Consider the following 17,759-nt stretch of genomic DNA (forward strand, 5'->3'; position numbering starts at 1 on the left):
AGGTAGAGAAGTTGAACCAGCAACACTGGAGAACGATGGTCAAGGATGCGCAAACAAGCACTGACCCCACTGACAGTAATCCACTCTCCTTTCTCCGACCTCTACTGGTAGTGAGGAATGGGTGATATTATCCAGATAAATGCCAATAGCCAGAATCATGTTGATGAAATTTCAATTCTACTTCATGTGTTTGGCTCACTACATTCTGTAGTGTGTGTTGTATTCATCTATGTTAATGTTTATTTGACTCAGATGTTTGTTTTTATAATTTTTTTGTACAAATACATTTACTTTTTTACAAAGCAAGTTAAGTGAGTCATGTTGTGTCAGTAGGTGAACTGACTGGGGGCTGGATTATGGGTTGGGCCCGGAGCTTTGGATGCCCGGTTTCAAAATCCTAGTTCCTAGAAGGAATGCCTGGGGTAGGTGTGATGTAGTAAAGGAGGCAGCAGCTTTTGGCTTGCAGGCAGCGCTGTGGAACACCCTGCATGTGATGATCTGATCCAAGTCAAGACAACCACATCTGAAAACATTCAGATAGCAAAAAAACAAAACTGTCTCAATTTGAGTCTATGTATGCACAAATCCCATGAGACAGATTATTCTATTAACAATGCATTTAGAGCTACAACCACGAATCAAAGTCCTTAAGACTCCACACTGGTCATGACACTCATGAGCTATCATATTAGTCTTGTTATAGTCGGCAATGTATGGGAATTGGGAAATGGTACGTAACGTGCGAGTGAAACACTGAGTATGCTGCACAGTCATGTACAGAATTTACTGAGATGTGAAACTGGCATGGTGCAGATTGAAGGCAATCAAAGGCAAAAAATGATGTGATAGAAGTCAAAAGCCATTTGATCAAAGGCAAAGGTTTCAGGCCTTGCACTCATTTAACTTACAATTAGTATCGCGGTGAATATTTTTCCTTTTTCCTAAAATAATCAAACATGATCATTGATGTTCCACATCCAGTTTTCCCACAGAATTATTGAGCCTCTTAAAAAAATTGCATATAAGTCCAATTAAATAGCATGTATTTCTAATGCTGTACATAATAAAAGAAAAGGTATTGGCCTATATCAATTAAATAAACTACTGTGCTATAATCATACATTTTACAATATTTGTTCAGTTGACTAATAAGGTTGAAAGTAGGTAATCCTGTTCATGGGAAAACAAAACAAAAGTTCTGAGGATGAAATTGTTCAAATAAAATGACACACTTGACAGGGACAAATCAAATGGAATGCAAAAAAATAAAACACCAATATAAAAGGAGAAAAGGTGGGGCTGAACTTACTCTGTGTTGCAGTGAAGGAGGTGGCCACTAGAGGGCTTGGTGTTCCTGAAATCGATAGATGAGTGTCACAGAAAGCTGGTGATACTGAACCTCCCCTCAGACTTGTGATAAGAATGTTCAACAAAATAGACTGAGTGCCCGGGAAAACAAGTAATAAGGCAATTCCTTTTGCTCACAAGCATTTACTGATCAATACAAATCAATTTGTTTCAGGGGAAAGCATCCCCCATCTCAGACATGTTTTTATATATTCTGTCGGCTCCCCATTAGCATAAAATTGCAGTGTGTGCAGTCATAAAGCCGCGCTGCATCACACAATTAAATAATAAAGAGTGCAAATGGCAGCCATTTTAGGAAGGGAAGATCAAAGGAGCCATCTTTTCTGATGTCAAATTAAAATATTAATGTTGAGAATTTGTGACAAGTTTGTTCCACTTCATTTTGAAAATCCAGCTCCAACTACCTAAGTCAGTACCCAGAAAAATATACCTGGCTGAAACTGAAGGCAGTTTTAGATAAGTATTTTAATTGCATTTTTTCTTGCTTTAACAACATGAAAGATGATACTCTGTTCCAAGTGACCACAGCCGTATATGAACCACATGCACAGTGCAGCATTTATAGTTCAGAGCAGTAACTTCCAGTGTTGTAATATCCATGTATATCTTTGTTTTGTCAATACGCCAATATTCACACTGGACAAAACAAGGTATATTTTATGCCCAACCTGTCTGTCACACTGTAGCATTGATTTAGCATTTCTTTATCTGCCAATTCTAAACATAAAAGTCACCAGTGATTTAAGCAGCACATACAGTAGATCAAGCACTTCAGATTATTGAATGCCATCTAAAACCCCTGATTTGAATATTAAAAATATTTGTTTAGCGTAAAGTTGAGCACTTGAATGGCTTTAAAAACTGCAGTCTAGACTATGAACATTTAAAGTTTACATTTTCAGAACTGAATCATAATTATGTTTGCACAGCAGGGTGACGCTAGTGTGTCTTAAAACTTACCCCAAATTCCTGAATTTGCATTGTCCTACATTTTCACAGGCACTTGTCTATGCAGGGAAATATGGACCATATTCCAGTTTAAAATGCTTTTCCATGCTGGTTCAGATCATGGCAACATAGTACGCTAAAGTAACTAACTTTATACCATGTCTTGTTTATTGCTGCTCCTAAACGGACGAGATCTCACGTGCACGGTTCGGTCCAACAAGACAACTCAGGCTCAATGGACAGCACACAGATTACCTATCAAATTAAGTAATGCTGGGAGTGAAAGTTGGGAATGAAAATGAAAACTTCTTTTGTTTTTTAGTTCTGTCATAAAATTGTGCAATTGTGCAGAGTGCAGTTTGGATTGATGGGTTATTCATTTTATTTATGAGTTGAAAAACAAAAGCATTAATCTGTAAATTAAAAATAATTTTTTGGTAATGTTTTATTTTATTATTATTTTGGGAACCATATTCTGCAGCATATCTTGAAAATTAAATTGTCTTGTTTTTTAATTATGCTTCAAAATAAGCAGTAATTTGGAAGAAAACGAAAATAGTCCGGTTAGTTGATTCTTCATTTTATGTGCGGGTCAGAAAAATGCAGTTTTATAGTGAACATGAAAACTATGAAACCATTCCCCTTAATGCATTTTAATTTGGAATGCGGGCCACAATTGCTTCTAGTCAAATTGGTCACAAGTGCAGCAAAGTCCATCTAAAAATCATATTAACCAATTTCCAAGAAATTCTCAGGAAACGCTAATAATGGTGGAGGATAGAGATGATTCAATTTTAGCCATGAGGACCACGTCGATCCCGGACAGAGCATCCTGCCCACACTTGCTCGACCAGCTGCCTGTTGTGTTGTGCAAACTTTGGAACACTACTGCCACCTGCTGTCCCAATGAGCAAATATGAATTTGACTTCACAGGCTAAAAAACGCATTTAATTGTCCAGATCTAACAAATGTAGGGCAAAGACATTCAAAAGGATGGGTAGAACTGAGCACCTGGGTGAAGGACAGCCCTCCCTTATTAATATTAAAGTTAATATAGATTCAGACGTGCGGACCGGAGATCTACGCAGGAAATGAAAAGCCCAAGTCAAAAACTATAGGGCACCTGAAGCCTGGGATCCGTGCAGCCCTACAGATATGGCCTCACCTGGGAAACTTCTCTTGCAGCAGCTTGCAGATATGATTTTCTGTTTTTACATTGCCATTAACTAAGGGCAATAATTATTCATAGTTTCACAAAATGTTAAGCCCTTCTTCCACAACTAAAATTGTCCTTTCAATAAAATTTCCACAGCAACTGAACCTTAGTGACACATCCGTCACATGCTGACCTTTACTTTAGTAATATAGGAAAGGCAAATACTAGAATACCAAAATAATTTTCAGGTAAAAACTGCCAGCATTTGCACTTCAATGACACACGCAAAGCTCACCGCTTGAGTTCTGCGAACTGTTGGTGTCGACCAGACTAGACTGAATCACACTCTCCAGTTTCCGTTTGAACGGGCTGTCTGCAGGTGGAAACACAGGAGAAACCATGAGTGACATGTCCATGTGAGCGCAGCAGTTAAGACAGATCAAAGTACAACTAGCATTTATATTTAATCTGAGCTTAAGCCCCACAAATCCCTAAAAAAAAATAGGATTTCGTTTCACTTCACATATTAATATTGGCTGGGTGCACAGCATATTTGGTTTCAGTGGGCTGAAAGGACTAATTCCAGGTGAAAGCAAACAATAGAGGATATTGGACAACACACATGGAAAATGAATCTTTATTGACTAGTTTATTAAATAAGCGCAAATCTTTTTCATTTCACTGCTCTGTTAGGCCCAATGTTAATCATGGTTTTTACGCCCAAAGCCAGCGATGCCTACATATCCAACAATTCTATAGCAATGCAGAAACACTCTAGATTACAAGGAGTTTTCAAATAGCAATTCATAATCAAAAATACAAGGTACATTGATTGACAGAAAATGAAATCGCAGCTAACTTTGACATGCCACAAACAATTCTATCATGGAGTTTCAACTCTCGAAGAAGCAGGACTCCCTCTCCAAAGTGTCTCCTACTGATTTCAAAGTTTTTTCACAGAATTAGACTAAATGACATCTGTTCTCACTCTCTCACTTGAATGTAAGGGAAGAAGGGAAAATATTTGTAGACATTAACTGATGCTATTAGATGTCCCCCTATGCACATAGATACATTGTATTTCTTGAACACATCTTTCAAGGGCAAACACTGTTCCCTTTTTTTCCCCACAGATTAGAATGAGCGTATTTTCCTGTCACTAGCTTGTAGATAAATCCACGAACAGTGTCTTTTTTATATGCCAAGCAAAACAAAAGTATGAGAAAGTTTCAGGCTTACTTTTTATCTTTCCACTTTGGCCATATTTACTCAGATCCATGCTCCCACATTCCTGTATCTGTGCAGCTTTGATGTCTCTTAAAGTACCTGAAACAAGCAGCCAACTCATTAGAAGAGGAACACATTTATTTCAAATTTTTACGGCTATCAAACAAGAGCAACTATTCCATTTCACTGTGAGTCCAGGGACCAGAAGTAGCAGAGACAAGAAAGAATCTGATAAATGCCCCTATTTAAATGGGTTTTTTTTTTCTTTTCCCAGACAGACTGTCAGATTTAGATTTTCTCAAATAAAATGGTTCTGTTTCCAGAGTCCTGTAAGCTAACTCAAATGAATGAAGTGGGCCATAGTTACGAGAAAAACATATGTGTGAATCAATTCATTTTCAACCGTTTCTTAACACCTCTCCTTTGTCGCGGGGGAGCTGTGCCAACCAATAGGCGATAGGGGGCACTTTGCGCGCGCGCGCGCACGCACACGCACGCACGCGCACACGCGCACGCACGCGCACGCACGCGCACGCACGCGCACACACACACACACACACACACACACACACACACACACACACACACACACACACACACACACACACACACACACACACACACACACACACACACACACACACACACACACACACACACACACACACACACACACACAGAGAGAGAGAGAGAGAACATGCAAACTCCATGTAGAAAGATCACTGGCCCAACCTGGGAATGGAACCCACAGCCTTCTAACTGCAAGGTGAGAGAGATATTTTACATATTAACTTCATCTACCGCTTGTTATTTTAAAGCTCAAATGTGTGTAAATAAACAGCGGTACCTGAATTAAAAAGCCTTTTACAAGGTAAGCCCCTTGTATTCATTCCGAGTTTGCTTACATTTTAAATTCACAGAAGGTACATTTGCGGTCAAGGACAACGAAGAACTACAAACATTGGGCATGAACCGTGCCCATGGGACCCTTTTAGTTTCAACGCACCACAAAGGTCAGTCGTCATTTAAAGCAGCTGAAAGGAACCTGCTCGTAAATAAAAAGATGTTAGCGCTGACTTTTAAACAGGCAGGTTAGTGAGACGGCGAAACCACACCAACTCCCAACTGAATGTAGAGCGCTGCCACTGTCTGTGAAGATGTTCTCCTCCTTCCTCAGTTCATACGTTCCTCCTCATACTTGTCTTGGACCTCAGAGTTCTTATTCATGAAAGAAGAGTTTATTGCCGTCTCATTATGTGGCATAATCGTAGCATTCACTTCTGTGACAGCAGCTACAGTGAAGAGATCCAGAGACTCTGATAAAGTTTAGATCCAGGATGGGTCTATGATTGAGCAGGAGTGGTTCTCCACAGAGCTTGTAATGCAGCTCGCCATGTCTGTCAAACAGTCCTCATAATGCTTGTAGCAAAAGATAGGGAGACTCCACCAGCAGCACTGACTTATCACTCCTCAGAGATAAACACACTTTTTCATTTTTCCAAAAAATATTTAGCTGTGTTCATAAGTTGCTCTGTGAAGACGTAAGCAGCTCTGTTTAAAGTGTGTGGTACGCCATAAATCCCATGATCCTTTGCAGGTCACATGGACAAGCTTGATACCGCAATGTCAAGCGGCTTCAGATCAGGCATCATGCAGGGTTATTTTTAGAATGAATTTAATCAAAAATGGATGTTTTTTTTCACACCGACACCAGTAGTTAAGGTGACATTTCATCAGCTTCACACGATAGATCACTCTTAAAACCACGGGATACTATATTGGTAACCTGTAAGGTTCTGGTGGGGAAGCTGGTGCTTTTTTGACTTTTGATTTCTACAAACTCTATGACCACTTGTTTATCCTCAGAGTTTCAGGGACAGTTATGAAAAAGGTTTGTGTCCCATACTGGTTTTCTAGGTCTCATTCAGGAAGATTGGCTACTTGTGACATCATCTACTGGAGTTTTCTGATTGTCACAGTCATTACAATAATCACCTTGTCATCACAAATTACAAGAAACAGACATTATGCTCTTTGGACAACCATAATAACTGAAGAGAAATGAAAGATCAACGCTTCTGTCCTTAAAAGTTTCATTCAGAGTTTTAAAAAAAAGGATCCATTTAGCTAGGGGTGGTTTATTAACAGTTGAAAATATATATTTCACGTTAAATAGTAATGTCAAATAGAGGTAATGAAAGATAGAAGCATTTTATTGACCAGTTTATATTGGTGATTATAATGAATTTCACTTTATCATAATGGCAAGGAAATTATGTCACAAGACGGTTGTGATTTTGAGGAAGACTACATTATATTTGTCACGCATTTCTGACAGACTAGAGTTGAGGAGATGACGTCACTCCTTCAGTTATTGTCACATTGGGAAGCATTTCCTTGCTCAGGTCTATTATTGATTCCAATGCCTGGTCAGGAAAAGCAAACGTAGCTCTTGATGTTCTCCTTGTCTTGTGTCATAGCATGCAAAAGTACAACACAGAGCAAATTAAAAGAAGAACCCGTTAAGAGATATGTCTGAGAGACCGTGCAGGACCACCAGGTGCTTTGCTGGCTATGTGTAATCACTTTTAACAGTCAAAATTCACCTTGTCAACACTGAAATTTGAACCCCAGACTAAGACTTAGACTAGACTATATTGATCCCTTTGGGGTGACTCCGTCCAGGAATTTTACATCTACACCTCCAGAGCTCATTTCTGTACCAGATTGATAGAAATATTATGCATTTGATTTAACTGTTGCATTGTTGGTTGCCTGACTAATGCTGAGAAACTAGGCGCTGGAGGTATTTTCAAGCTTACTGTATTTCTAAACAATAGATTGACTGCTGCCAGGGATCAGTCCAGGTTATCTTGGTCAGGTTCTGCATCCATTATCAGGTTTTCTTAAAGCAAATCAACACTAATCACTGGTGATGCTTTCACTCCCGTGGTGCTAATTTAACATGATTCCCGATGGTTCAAAGTGAAAAGCAGCGCAGCATTTGACTCTCATCGGCTCCGTATCAAGGAGTTCTCCTTAAAAGTACGCCAACAGTTTCAGCTCGGAGGAAGTTCAAATAGAATCAAATCAAGACAAATGAATTTGGAATAACTTACACTTGGAAATGAACACTTTGCTTTGATCAGCATAAAAGTGGTGTAACCTTTCATTTCTAACATGACAAGGGTTCCTCGTACTTCTTTGTCAGGTTGATCTTAAAGAATGACCCACTCCCACTCCTCCACCACCCTCCCAAAAAACAAAACAGCCACAGGAAAAACCAGCTTACCTAAGGGCGCGTGAAGAGCAACGTGCTCCTGGTAGGGGTTGAAATACTTGTACTGCTTCCCACAGAACTCGCAAACATAATTCCCACTTTCTGGGGAGAAAAGCACACAAGGAAACATTGTTCATTCAAATTTCAGGTTCGCCACAAAGCTGAATAATTAAAAAAAAAAATCAAGTAAGATTAAACCTGTGAGATTAGTCGCGCTTAATTATCACTGGGACATAATCACTTCTTTAATTTCTGGGTTTTAATTAGGCAGAGGGAGAAATCCTAATAAGAAGGGGCCAGCTGATCTGATCTTTTTTTCATCAATGCTAAATTCATATATTAAACACGGGAATTTACATTTAGCAAAGCTGCAACGGACGAGCACTTGGCCTTAAAAGAGTTATATAAAGACCACAGATAATAAAGAGGAGAAGACGCACGAGAGAGTGGCAGCCCATTGGCTGAGAGCTCCTCGGAGATTTTAAATACACTATTTTGTCACCATTTTCATATGAAAGAAAGTAAATAAGAACCACACAATATTCAGCTCCTTTATTATGACTGCTGAGAAAAGGTGACAGTAGACACTAAGCTTCTAAAGGGGAAGTGATACTGGGATCTTCTCAGTCACGTGCTACCACGTCTTGTAACATTTCTAAGAATGGTCAACTGTATGGCCTCAAACATAGGGCTGCGGATCCTTATCCTGGTGCAAACTGATGTCCAATCAAAATACAGTGTACTAGATCTCATTTATTCATTACAAATCACCTTCACTGCCCAAATTTTAATCGTAGCCAACAGGTAATAACAGCCCGATAGACAGGCTTTAAAATATAAATTGGACAGTTGTTACCAAATTTCAAAAACGTACAATTTGCGTCCGTACATGGTGTAAATGGAGCAAGTTTAGAATAGAACGTGTTAGTTGACAAAAGATTGTGATCAAGATAAAGTAAAAATAACTAATCTGAAGCAATGGCGATGTTTGGAGGTCTGTTTCATGGAGACTATTTTCTATTGACTTGAACAGCAAACAATTTAAAACAATTAACACAAATGAACCAAATAACTTTTTATCTAAAATACAAAATAAAACACCTCCATCATGACCAGTCTATGATCTTAAAGTTCTTTGTATTGGCGACAAGAACTCCATTTTGAATTTGGGTCACTGCGACTCACCAGATCGGGTCAAAGTAATCCATGACACTTAAAATAAGTGAGATTGGGAAAAGTCAGATGGAGAAGACACGGGAGTGAAATACAAAAATGAAAGTTATTTTCTGCTTTACGAATGCATGAAGGAGGGTTTATGCAGCATGGATAACAAAATGTTTACTTTGATCTGATGCAATACAGTTTAATTGCAAAGCCGCAGCTCAAGAAGCTAAATTGTTACGACAGACTGTCTTATATTCAACTCTGATCAAGACCATGACGGCTGTGTGAAATTTCATTTCTCCACTTAAGACACCAAAAAATGAAATCACGTCATTCCATTTTCTACATGTACTTGGTGATGATTTACTAGCATTTTAGGGCAAAAAAAACACGAGACAATTTGCTATTTTTCCATCATCCATCACCAGAGTAAGACACTTGTCTGCGTGCGCCTGTAATCCTTGTCAGATTGACCTCTGGCGTGACAATTTTTCAGATGATCACACTCACTAAAATTATGCATCAGAAAGACGATGTCCCTTTTGCAGAGATGCTGAACCGAATCTGTCAATGAAAAGTCAAACGAATTGTCACAAGACAGCTCTGCTTATACAAGTCATCAGTAACCAGACCCCAGTGTCCGGGCCCACGATGTGCATGGGAGTGAATCTCTTAAACAAATTAGGAAAGCCTACATCTGACGTTCAAAAACATGAATTAATTAAAAAAAAAAAAATTCACGTTGATATGAATATGAAGTTGACACAGCCATAATTTTATTGGGCTTATAAATAAATAAAAAAAGGATAAATACAGATCCACACCAGGAAGTTGAGAGTTATTCTATTTGCTGTTGTGGCAAATTGACTGTGGGTGACCTTTAATACCACCCACCTTCATTGAGAGATTATTTTGTGTCCAGAGATCGACGTGGCAATATGCAAAATAATCTACATTAAAAACATTAAAGACGAAAAAGTGGCAAACATCCGAACATGAGTAAACCTGCATAACTTACTAAGTAACAGCGTCCATTAGGACCAAAGAATACTATTATTACAATTAGTCCCCCTAAATAATTCAGATTTAGAAGGGGATTGATTCAATATTGACGGCTGATCATTGGTGCAAGCAATCGTCCATTATCTTCAGTATATCTTCTTCTTGCATCAAAACACTTCCGTCACCTTTAGTGATTTAAAGATCAAAAGACTTGATGCACTTCATTCAGGTAGTAAGAAAATATTGATACAATTAAATATCACAATCCTTGATTGTGTGATATTGTATCAATGTTTTTGCTGATATCGCAGTACATGATTGTGTGATATTGCTGTGACTTTAAGTCGACTATATCAATATTTAATACAGACTCAAGTTCAATACCATCATTTTCTTTTTCTATCCAGGAGTTACTTTGGTGATTTACGGGAGCGATTCATTCCTCTATTGGAGTGCAAAATTTAACTAAAAGTCTAACTGGACTGAAGTCATAATAATATACTTGTTTTCATGCACATCGTGTTGTATTGCATTATGTGATTTTTCCCCTCACAATGATGGCTTTAATTAATAATTTTCTTTCTTTATGTTTCCTTTCTAAGGCCTCCAACAGAATCAGCTTCTCATTCATGCTATATTTACCTCTTTCTAGGAAGTTCCATAAAAGACTTTATTTGTTGGTATGATTTTAATCGGATTGTATTGAATAAAATAAAAAGGGACATTAGATTCACAGTTACAAAATGCCAACAGCTTCATATGCCGATACTTCAGCAACTCATAGTAGAGCTGCACATAACCACTAGAAATATGAACTACAGGGGGGTAACAAGATTAAATTGCGATATTTGTAGTTTTCATAAAACCTGCCAGGTGGAACGAAGCCTTGTCAAACTTATCTGACCCTCTATTTGTGACATGTAGTGGGTAGTCATGCACATGTGCTGCACCTGCTCTGACAAAAAGCAAAGAAAAAGAGGGGCAATGGAAAGTAGTTGTCAAGTCTGTGTACAGTAGCATTTTTCTGTCAGTGCCATGTTTCGGACATAACTCTTAAGCTTTTTCTATCCAGACACATTTTTTAAAATACAAAAGTGTAAAACTGACATCTAAACACGCAATTAAGGTGTAAGAAATTATCAATATGCTCAAATATTGCAACACTTGATTGTGTGATATTGTCTTGATATTTTAAGTCAGATATCTTGATATTAAATACATGTATACTTTGATATGCTGCAGCATATGTTTCCGTACACTGGATTTTGTTGATTAAGGGAGCTGTTCATTCCTCTGTCGAGCTGCAAAATTTAAGTGAAAGTCTCAATGAAAACTTGTTTTTTCATGCATTGTTTTCACAATATTGTACTGCATCATCAGATTTTCCCCCCTAAAATTATGACCATTGTTCACAAATATTACAATATATTGCTGAACTTACTGTTTCGCAATATTTTGCAATGTATTGTGTCACCACTCCTTTATCAGGACACATATTGTATTACAATGTATTTTAACTTCCAAGTTTCATAAAAATGTGACAATTAATTCTTCATGTGTATGTGTTCATAGGTGGTTCTTAATATTTACCAACATTTCTTCAGTAATAATAAACAAAAGCACCAAACTTTAAGAGACAGAGGCACGCTTACTTGGTCCAATTTTCTGAAAAGGCTCGATTGGCTCTTCTTCTTTAAGGCCATCGGGTAGTACTAGCTGTTCATATGGATCTGAAGGGAGCGAGAGGAGGAAAGGGTTTTGATGACTCTGAACAACACAACATCAACTAGCAACGACGTTGTCTCATCTCATAGAAACACTCTAGTTGGACATGAAAATCAACACAACTTGACTTAAGGCAGTTTATTTAGACAGAAGTGAAGCAGCATGCAGCACAAGCTATGCATTTTTGTGAGAGCAAAGTGCCAACAGTGACAGTGTCCACCACCACAAAGATATATTCAATTATTAACAGTATTTTAAAAATAATGATGTGCTCGACAAAAAAAAATTCTCACCATCAACAGCATGTAGATCCCGGTGTTCCTGGAAGCAGCTGTAGTACTTGTACTTCTTGCCACAAATGTCACAAGAGTAACGGAAGCTACCTGCAGATGAAAGGAAGTGAGAAGCATGTAGTGGTTGAGGACACATTAATACCTTTGGGGACTTTACAATAACAGATTTTCAGAGAGAACCAAAACTAGCTGCAGGAGTGTTTGCAACTTATTTTCATTTCATAACCATTAACCATGACCCCACTTCACATTTAAATGGCAAGGCACAATTTGCATATTTTGTTTTGGAGTTGAGGTTACACAACACAAAGTAATTTAACAACAACGCAGAAAAACAACTTAACATTTAAATGCATGAGCAGGGTTGACACTTCAGAAACCACAAAGTATTTCCTTCACTTGGGCATTTGTATTCCGAGCACGACTTCTGATATTTTAGATTAATTAGGCTTTTATTATTGCAGAGATTTTACTCAGAATTAATGTCTCATTAAATCAGAAAAACATCTCATTAATTCTGAATAACGTTGAAGAATTATTTTTCAATCCAAAAACACTCAAATTTGGAAATAATTATCTCATTAATTCAGTGAAACCATGCATATTTTGCCCGCGTTCCATTTTTAATTAATTAAATTAGCTCATTAATTCACGAGAAAGGGATTGGACTTCTGCATGAAAAGTACATTTATAGATCAACTTTAACGGCAATCATAAAAGAAATCTGGGAACACAAATTCAAATTTTATTACGTTAACACCAAAAAACAATTGTTAACAAAGTTGAAATATTAAGTCAATATCAACTGTGAAATGTTGCTGGACTGACAATTTCTACTTCATTCTTGTTAACACAGTTAAAAACAACAGCAGTTTCTTGGACGCAGTCGTAATTATGGACTCCACACCTCTCTGCTATGATCTAGTCACTAAAATATTAAACAAGGCAATATTAAAACAAGGCATATTCCACCAACACAGGTCTGTAAGTCGTTGAAGAAAGAACACCGTTGTACACAACTGTATTTGTCTGCATAGCAATACGATGCGCAAGTGACCATACATTCAGCACTATGTTATTAGTAGAGTAAAATAGTGTGGTAGACGTATGCCACATTTCGCCAAGCCACTCAGGGTGCTTCCACACTAGGGGTTCTGTCTCAAGACAAAGCTCTTTCGTTTCAGAAGTCTGAGATGTGAACACAAGCCAGTCGGGTTTTGGCCGCGGACCTGATCCCCGCTGGAGACCTGCACTTTGTCTTGTTAAACTCTCAGCGGGTGGTGAGCTTCACACCTCTGGCTACTCAGTACTAGATGCCGGAAACTACGTCAATCGCACAAGACAATAGAAAAAGCATGTATCATAACTTACATAAGGTCACTGCACAACCTACAGAATCAAAGACTGCTATATATTTATAGGGCGCTGACGATACACTCACTCACTATACGGTGTTTAGCTCACGATACAATATAGATCAAAATACTGATACGATATGATATGATACTTTCCGATACGCTTGCATTGTTTTCTCCAATATTTTATGCAATGCTGGTTTAGTTGCGGCTTCTTGGGTCCCTGTAGTTCCCTTCTCCTGGGTGGTAGGTGGTATTTCCACAGTATTTAAAGTTTGCATGACACAGCTTAGCAACTGCTAACTTTTGTCTGAATTGTCGCCTACATTCATCTTGTAACAGGGCTTCTATTTCTTTCTGAATATAGACTGGGTTCCGCTATTGTGTGCTTGTGTTCATGGCCATTCATAACACATAGATTACACCAGAAATAACACTTTAACACTGTTCAACAAGGCGTTTGGAAGACATGTCAACACCATCACACATCAACAACAGTAACAATGCCAGCCAACAGGTCAAGCAAGCACTTTCACTCGCAGACAACCAGGCTTTTAGCTAGGACTATGAAACAGGGGCCCACAGCCCTGATCCCAGCCCATAACCACGCCCACACTCCATTCCACACCCGACACCGCATGTCTTCGACTACAAAAACTAGCTTTGTAAAGTGTAAACATCTATTTGTATAAAAATACTTTTTAATGCAAACAAACATCTGAGTTAAATAAATGCTAACAGAGATTAACTTGGTAGCTGTTGCCACAAAACACTTTCAGTCTCTCATTTAGATGCAGATTTCACACATTCAAACTAAGGTACCATATGATGATATTAAGACCGTGAACGATTTGAACATGCTAACTACCTGCTAAAGTGAGTTGGGCATTATACAGGCACTAATAATTGAAAATGTAGGGCATCTGGCAGAAAAAACAGGGCGTTTCAGGATTTCAGGGACGTGTCCCCCATGCTAAAAGCACGCATACAACCCATGACAGTCAGAGTAATGTCAGTGTTACACAAAATTATGATGTAAAACTATGAAGTACCATGCACATGACACTTGTGTACACACAGATGTCTGTATGTTACGTACATATTTCAACAACTTCAACAAAGAGAGCGCATGCTCCACTAAACTCGGGTCGTACAAAGTCAGACCTTCTGTTTTGAGAACAGAAGGTGAAAAAACATGGCAGGTATTCTGGTACTCATAGAGAAACAAGGTTTCAGGGGGACCGAAAGCTCTACTTGATTTTCACTGAATGAACTCTAATGCACAGCATTAGTCTTCCCAACCACACGGTGCTAAACAAGAACCTTCCATACCATCTTCTGAGCATGAAGGAGTCAAGACACATAATGGCACCTCCTTATAATGTCCACTTAAATCTGGGATTAAAATAACAGCTCTAACTAAATGCTGCATGACAGTTTAGATGGCGACTTGTTCCTTTTTTTGGCACCGTGTTCTTCTTGTACTGTGCAAACCACAAAGAGAAGCAAATTAAATTTAATAGCATACAGTCGATGCCGGTCATAATCTAATATAAAGATGAAATATGCTCTCAAAAGCGCCCTGACATGCTGCATCCTTTTAGGAATTGAATCTAAAACACTTTTTTCCCCCCTACACAACCACTTTGGCCAACTTATCACCGTCAGGCCATTTCAGTTCCACTCTGGGTGGTTTTTCAAAAGTTTAGAAACCAGATGTTTCAACTTGATCTGCTTTATACTTTAGAAAAAGATGTGTACAAATAACGTGCACGTTCATATTAAGAATGCTCTGTGGGATGTTTTATAAATAACTTGGGGAGTATTTTTAATCTTTTCAAAGCATCGATTCATCAGTCTCACGAATCTAAAGATGTCTGGTTAATATTTTTCTTAAATGGAAATAAAACATTTTGCCACTCAGCCCTGCTTCAAGGCAGATTTACTGAAATGCAACCGTGAGGTCTTCAATAACCGTAGCTATTTTAAGATTAAAAAAAGCATTTCTATGACATAAAAATTTAAAACTTCATTACCTGACTTTAATGGGCTGCCATCGCCCTCCTTTTCTCTTTAAATGCATGACCCACTGTATAATTCCGTTCACATTTGTGTATTTTAATTGACAGCGATTTGCATATTCATGCTTTTTATGTGACAGCACTTTAAGGGGAGAATTTTAAAAAGCTGTAATATCAATTAAACGTATTATAACCAGGCACATCATGACTATTAATGTGCCTCATTTCTACCAAAGCAAGGTCACCATGCTCAGATCAGCCACAACATTATGACCTCCTGTCTTACAATGTGAGATTTTTGAGCTACTTCCATGGAGCAGTTTTTGAATGTCAGTTTATGACAATTCGGTAAAATTCGTGTTTGTACAGCAGTGAAACCATCACCATGACCAAGAAAAACATACCGACTCAAAGTAACTTCATGTGTACTGGTATAAGTTCTCAGCATCGGTGAGTACTGTCAGAGCAAGTACTTGTGCAAGTACTCGTTTTGGAAAAAAAAACTGCCAGTGCAACCTAACCATTACTGTAGAGATAAAAATGAACACTTATAATGTGGGTCATTATGAACGTAGAAAACATTTCTTTACACTTCAGAGTCGCGAACCTTTATCAGAGGAAGTGCTTTTGTTCTCATTTGCACCAGAATAATCTCCATAACTCTAAAATAATTACAGTGCTTGTATTAAATGAATGAAAAGAAAAAAGTTAAAATAGAAAAGGTTGAGAACACTTGTGGAAGCAATTAGGCTAGAAAGTAATGACACATGTCTGAAAGTTCGACAAAAGGGATACTATTAATAAAGGACATAATTCCCTGTTTTTAACCAGAATAGTTTGGTTTTGCCTGTTCCATTGGTGTGTGAAGAAGAATGCTAAAATGGGACCGTGTTCCCAGTGGTGCAATTTGTACCCTGCAGAGGAAACCCATGTTGTTCAGTTTGACACTCTTTTGATCAGACCGGTGCTTCCAAGAAGGCCACTCCATAGGTAAACAAGGATGGTCATTTCTGCATCACTTCTGAGTCAGACAAGCCTTTTTCCTAAAACCTCATCTAGCTAACTTGTCTGTTTGGATCGATCACTGATCTGATCCAAGTCAGACGATCGTATCAGAAATCTGTCATCTGCACAGCTCGATCAACCACAACAACTCTGGCTGAAAGTCTGAGTAAATACCAATGTAGTTATTAGGTGGCCTTAATTTTTGAGTTAATACACAAGTTTCATGTATTAGAACGAAGGTCTTCTAGACTCTCTCCATGCTGCCATGTTGGCTTCAACATCATGGAGGTGAGAAGGTGGCACTTATAAGTACAATAAAACCCAGCCAAGGAGTTGTAAAGCGTGTAGAACGTTTCCCACTGTGCAATAGTGCCGAGAGTATTTACATGCGAATGCTGCATTCTTCGAGCATCATACACGTACAATTTGGGTTTGGTAGGATTGCCGATAAAGTCATTTCTTAAGTCAAACAGAATTATGGCCCTTAATTTTGCAGTGTGCAAATGAAAATATGTCAGAAAATGTGCCACCTAAAGAACAAATTCAAAACGCAACTAGCACGATTGATAATTCATCACATTTACGAGACAAAAAAAGCAGCTTCATTCTGAAAAAGAAAAAGTATTTCTGTCAATGCATTTTCAAACTTGACAATGCCGAATTAATTAGGGCACAAATCTGCTTAAATGTATTTTTTTGATTTTGATTAAGTCACCGAGTAAGCAGTCTTAACTAAGACTTTTTTTTATGGTGAGAGCAAAATTCATTCACCAAACAGTAACACTTGAATCTCAGTCACTCTTTGTTGTCATGATGTTCCTAGCTAGAAACACATCTTTTGAGTTCTGTCCACTAACAAGCCTAGACTCCACTTCAGCAGTGGTCAACTTCATCTCTACACCATCATTCTGCACTGCAATTCACTTTCACTCCGCCCGTATCTACCCATGTTCCTATAATCCCAGACAGATTATCGAGTTGCCACTCCACCTAGTTTAATAGCATTATTGATGAATGCCTGAACTTCAACCTTGAACTCTGGACCCCGTTTATTTTTCCAGTTGAACAAGAAAGATGACCCATGAGAGACTGTCATGATAAAGGCAGAACCTCCGAATAGATGAGATGATTTATCACACAATATGAATCCACTCACAACAATAAAACCACAGTTAGCATAACAGATGCCAGATGTGAAACTGTCAGAAGAAAAC

At 38.3% G+C, this 17,759-nt stretch overlaps 1 protein-coding gene across 6 annotated transcripts in view; it reads right to left on the reverse strand.

Annotated features, from left to right (window-relative positions):
* The window catches only part of znf618 (zinc finger protein 618), a 51,946-nt gene that overhangs the window by 10,340 nt on the left and 23,847 nt on the right, over nt 1–17,759 (reverse strand). For all 6 annotated transcript variants that reach the window (XM_053858553.1, XM_053858517.1, XM_053858546.1 and 3 more), the window contains exons 5-10: nt 12,165–12,254; nt 11,799–11,876; nt 7,993–8,082; nt 4,713–4,799; nt 3,769–3,846; nt 1,310–1,354 (exon numbers count right to left, since the gene is read on the reverse strand). In XM_053858553.1, coding sequence (XP_053714528.1) covers nt 1,310–1,354; nt 3,769–3,846; nt 4,713–4,799; nt 7,993–8,082; nt 11,799–11,876; nt 12,165–12,254 — 468 coding nt within the window. The remainder of the gene's footprint in view (nt 1–1,309; nt 1,355–3,768; nt 3,847–4,712; nt 4,800–7,992; nt 8,083–11,798; nt 11,877–12,164; nt 12,255–17,759) is intronic.

Source organism: Synchiropus splendidus, chromosome 1 (assembly GCF_027744825.2).
Source record: "Synchiropus splendidus isolate RoL2022-P1 chromosome 1, RoL_Sspl_1.0, whole genome shotgun sequence".
Taxonomy (NCBI): Eukaryota; Metazoa; Chordata; class Actinopteri; order Syngnathiformes; family Callionymidae; genus Synchiropus; species Synchiropus splendidus.